The 5,000-nt window shown below is 36.7% G+C and overlaps 1 protein-coding gene and 1 long non-coding RNA gene across 3 annotated transcripts in view; one reads left to right on the plus strand and one right to left on the minus strand.

The window, feature by feature from the left end:
* LOC113829952 (major facilitator superfamily domain-containing protein 6) overlaps window positions 1-5,000 on the minus strand; it is an 18,376-nt gene that overhangs the window by 7,549 nt on the left and 5,827 nt on the right. For both annotated transcript variants that reach the window (XM_070136078.1, XM_027383130.2), the window contains exons 4-9: window positions 4,555-4,766; window positions 4,019-4,117; window positions 3,048-3,299; window positions 2,209-2,341; window positions 1,407-1,492; window positions 635-803 (exon numbers count right to left, since the gene is read on the minus strand). In XM_070136078.1, the coding sequence (XP_069992179.1) occupies window positions 635-803; window positions 1,407-1,492; window positions 2,209-2,341; window positions 3,048-3,299; window positions 4,019-4,117; window positions 4,555-4,766 (951 nt within the window). The remainder of the gene's footprint in view (window positions 1-634; window positions 804-1,406; window positions 1,493-2,208; window positions 2,342-3,047; window positions 3,300-4,018; window positions 4,118-4,554; window positions 4,767-5,000) is intronic.
* LOC138865490 (uncharacterized) overlaps window positions 4,641-5,000 on the plus strand; it is a 1,023-nt gene continuing 663 nt past the window's right edge. Inside the window, exon 1 of the long non-coding RNA XR_011399408.1 lies at window positions 4,641-4,770. This is a non-coding gene — a long non-coding RNA (uncharacterized lncRNA). The remainder of the gene's footprint in view (window positions 4,771-5,000) is intronic.

The following is a 5,000-nucleotide window of genomic DNA, read 5'->3' on the forward strand; positions in this document are numbered from 1 at the left end:
GTGGATGCTGGGGGCGTGCGTGTGTGCTTCTGAGTGTGTTGTGTTTGTTTGGGGGTGTTTGTGTGTTTTTGGCATGGGAGATTTTGTTTGTGTGTGTGTGTATATGTGTATATATATATATATATATATATATATATATATATATATATATATATATATATATATATATATATATATATACACACACACACACACACACACACACACACACACACACACACACACACACACACACACACACACACACACACACACACACACACACACACACACACACACACACACACACACACACACACACACACACACACACACATACATATATATATATATATATATATATATATATATATATATATATATATATATTTATTTATTTATTTATATTCGTGTGTGTGTGTGTGCTTGCGTGCGCGTGTGTGCTTTTGTGTTTGTGTGGTGGGATTTTCTGTTTGCGTGCGTATGTGTATGCGTATGCGCGCGCGTGTGTGTGTGTTTATGGGTTGAAGATAACACATAGACGATATAAAACGTATCAAACAAACAAACCACCAAAAAAGTAACAAACAAATAAATAGCCAGTCAAAATATCTGCTGAAACCCTCTCGAAGAAATGATTAGCCAATCCGCTCACCCATGAGGTAGGTCGGCGCGCCAAGAGTATCCAAGTAGAGGAACAGGAAGCTCTCGATGAAGCCCCAGTTGGTGCCCAGGAGAAGCACCATCACGAAGTGCACGTTGACCTCCATCCTCGTCACCAGCTTCATCACGTTCCTCAGGATGTTCTCTTGGGTCTCCTCCACCTGGACAGTTGGGTTGGGTTGGTTACAAGTACAAGGGGATGGACACACACACACACACACACACACAAATATATATATATATATATATATATATATATATATATATATATATATATATATATATATATATATATATATATATATATATATATATATATATATATATATATATATATATATATATATATATACATACACACATACATATATATATATATATATATATATATATATATATATATATATATATATATATATATATATATATATATATATATATATATATATATATATATATATACATATATGCATATATACATATACATATATATATACATATACATACATACATATATGTATATATATGTATATAAACACATATATACATATATATATATATATATATATATATATATATATATATATATATATATATATATATGTATATACATGCACACCAACAAACACACACAAATACACGCCCCATAAATACAAATATATTCTACATTGTCTATATGCGAGCACACTTATGAGATACAAAAAAAAAAAAAAAAAGAAAAAAAAAAAACGATTTCTAAAGGTATTTGTGCATTTTCTCCACACCTGGAACCGCAGCCTCATGACCAGCAGACCGGCCACCAGCGTGAGGGCGGCTCCCACGTAGAAGGCCACCCCATAGTCCGCGAAACCTGAAAATTTTACTTGTGTTATAAATTGCTAGTATTAAGGTCTCTTGTGGTATAACTTACTCACGACCATAAGGATAATTAAGATAGTAATTAAAATTTTGGTGGGGGGAAAAAGCTAATAGTTATATCGTTTGCGGCTTTATAGATTAAAAAAAAAAAAAAAAACATTTTTTTTAACTAAAATGTAGTTTTTAAAAATCGTTGCCAAAGATTATACAATAAACACCTACTAATGAAAAAAATCCTAAAACACATAACAAGATACTCTCCCTAACCTCATTATCATTAAAAAAACAACAACCGACAAACACCTCAATCGTAAAAAATGAACCACACAAATAAAAAGAAAGAAAGTAAGAATGAAAGAAAGAACGAAGAAAGAAAGAAAAAAAGAAAGAACGAAAAACGAAGAAAAAAAGAACGAGAAAGAAAGAAAGAAAGCAAAAGAAAGAAGGAAAAAGAGAAATAAATAAAGAAAGAACGAAGAAAGAAAGAAAGAAAGAGAAATAAATAAAGAAAGAACGAAGAAAAAAAAGAGAAAGAAAGAAAAAAAGAAAGAGAAAGAAAGAAAAAAAGAAAGAGAAAGAAAGAAAAAAAAGGAAAGAAAGAAAGAAAAAGAACGACGAAAGAAAGAAAGAAAAAACGAAGAAAAAAAGAACGAGAAAGAAAGAAAAGAAGAAATAACGAAAGAAAGAAACGAGACTGCCAAACCGCACCCGTCGACGCTTTCCTCCAGTCGACGATGGAACCGGCCAGGAGCGGAATCGTCGCCAGGCCCACGATGAAGAAGAACCGCTGCTTCCCGTAGTCGCCGCCGTGTTTCTTCGCCACTGCCAGGGTGAGGGCGTCCTGCGCGAGACCCCGGATGTCAGGCGGTGTCAAAAGGCGTGAGGATGTTGGTGTGGGTGTATATATGTGGGTGTTTTATGGCTCTAACTATTTATCTATTTGTCTCTCTGCTTAGTTATCTCTCTTTCTGTCTTTTATTTGTCTGTTTGTTTATCTATCTGTTTAGGTATCTGTCTGGCTATCTATCCATCTACATGTCTATATGTATGGATATACGTATACATATAAACGTATATATAATGAAAATATAATATAGAAAAAAGTATATTCTCTCTCTTTCTCTCTCTCTCTCTCTCTCTCTCTCTCTCTCTCTCTCTCTCTCTCTCTCTCTCTCTCTCTCTCTCTCTCTCTCTCTCTCTCTCTCTCTTTCTATCTATCTGTCTATCATTATTTATCTATCTATCTATCTATCTTTATATATGTATCTATCTATCCATGTGTGTCTGGGCTGGGCGCACGTGGAGGCTTCCCTACGTGCTCTCAGTAACCGCTCCCAAGCTAATAGGTACGTAGAGGACGTTTAATGCATGTGGAGTTGGGGTTTGAGTTAACAAATGTGGCTCTCTATCTCTCAATATGATGCACATCAAGAAAATGAAGCTATAAGTTTCAATGCATTTTCCTCTTTTCCGACCCACAGTCTCTCCTCTTCTCCTTCCTCAACATCTCCAACATCAGAACGGCTCTCCAACACGACACCGCTCACCATCATCGTGAAAAGGGAAGCCATGAAAAACGTAGCGATCATTCGTAGCGCAAAATAGATCCAAAACGTAGCGGAACCGTCGTCCTTGCTGTCGTCTTTGGGGTGGCACTCAAAGGACCCCGTCGCTTGGCACTCAACGGGGCACTCGGAGGGACAGGTCATTTCTTGGAAGAGATCTCCTTCGTGTGCTATTTCTGTAAGACTGCACGTGTCGCCATCTTGGAGTGAGGACACAGTGCCGTTGATAGTAATCTGTGGAAGAGGATAATAGTGGTGGTAATGATATGCTGAAATGTCAATGAAATTAATAGGGTAGCGAAATTATTCGTTCATGGTTATATATATATATTTATATATATATATATATATATATATATATATATATATATATATATATATATATATATATATACACTTATACACACACACTCAAACACACACGCACACACACACAAAGGCACACACACACACACACACACACACACACACACACACACACACACACACACACACACACACACACACACATATATATATATACATACACACACACACACACACACACACATATACACAAACGCACATATATATACATATACATACGGAAACATACACACAGACATGCACACACACACACACAGACACACACACAAACACGCACACATACATACACACATACACATACGGAAAAGCACACACACAAACATACACACACACACACACACACACACACACACACACACACACATATATATATATATATATATATATATATATATATATATATATATATATATGTGTGTGTGTGTGTGTGTGTGTGAGTGTGTGTGTGTGTGTATGTGTGTGTGTGTGTGTGTGTGTGTGTGTTTGTGTGTGTGCATGGATGTATATTTACATTCGTGTGTTTATACAGGACTGCATGTCGTGCATCTAAGGGCAAACAGCAAGAAACCCGAAGGAAACCACGCCACCTTGCCACTGACGCTGAAGGTGCGACAGCTGGGCTCCGGGCCGCCACGCAGGCAGACGGCGAACTCGGGCGGCGGAGAATCGCACTTCAACTTGCAATTCTGAGGAAATCATTGTTGACTTTGCTGACGACATTTTTGTTGTGTTTGATGTCTGCTTTATCTTTACTTTATCTTTATCTTTGCTTTATCTTTATTGGTATTGTTATTTCCGGGTATTAGGAAATTTATCGTTGCTGTTGCTATTGTTATTATCATCATCGTCATATTATCATCTACTACTAAGGTTGCTATTACTATCATCAGCAGCAATAGTGATAATGATATAATTATGATGATGGTTGTTGTTCTCATTATCTATTATCATAATTATCATCATCGTTATTACTCTCGTTATTATCACTATTGTTATCATAATTATCATCATCATTATCATCGTTATTACTATCGTTATTATCACTATTGTTATCATCATTATTACTATCATCATCATCATCACTGTAGTTATCATCATCACCCCCCGCCACCAAAAACAGTACCTCCAGGACTAGAGACAACTCAGTGTCGTTCGGGCGGGCGCAGGGGTCGCACGCGCGCGAGGAGAGCGCGTGGCCCTCCGCTCCGCACGCGAGAGTGAGTTGGGAGCCGAGGCGCGGAGGGACGAACAGCAAGGCAATGTGGAAAGCCAGGCAGAGCACCAGACTGAGGAACACGGCGAGTCTGTAGTTGCCGGTTTTGTCGGCGAACAAACCTGGGTAAATGAGGGTAAAATAGGAAATTCATGGGATTCAGAATTGGTGATGCGAGGTTAAGTAAATGGGATGGTATTTGTATTCCTTTTCTTGTTGCCGAGAGAAATGGAGATCGAGAACGACTAATTCCATTAGAGTGGATTTATCGTATCTGCTATTATTATTATTTTTTTTTTATTCTATTTTTTTTATCATTTATTTATTTATTTATTTTTTGAAGTGGAGACAATGAA

Source organism: Penaeus vannamei, chromosome 21 (genome assembly GCF_042767895.1).
Source record: "Penaeus vannamei isolate JL-2024 chromosome 21, ASM4276789v1, whole genome shotgun sequence".
Taxonomy (NCBI): Eukaryota; Metazoa; Arthropoda; class Malacostraca; order Decapoda; family Penaeidae; genus Penaeus; species Penaeus vannamei.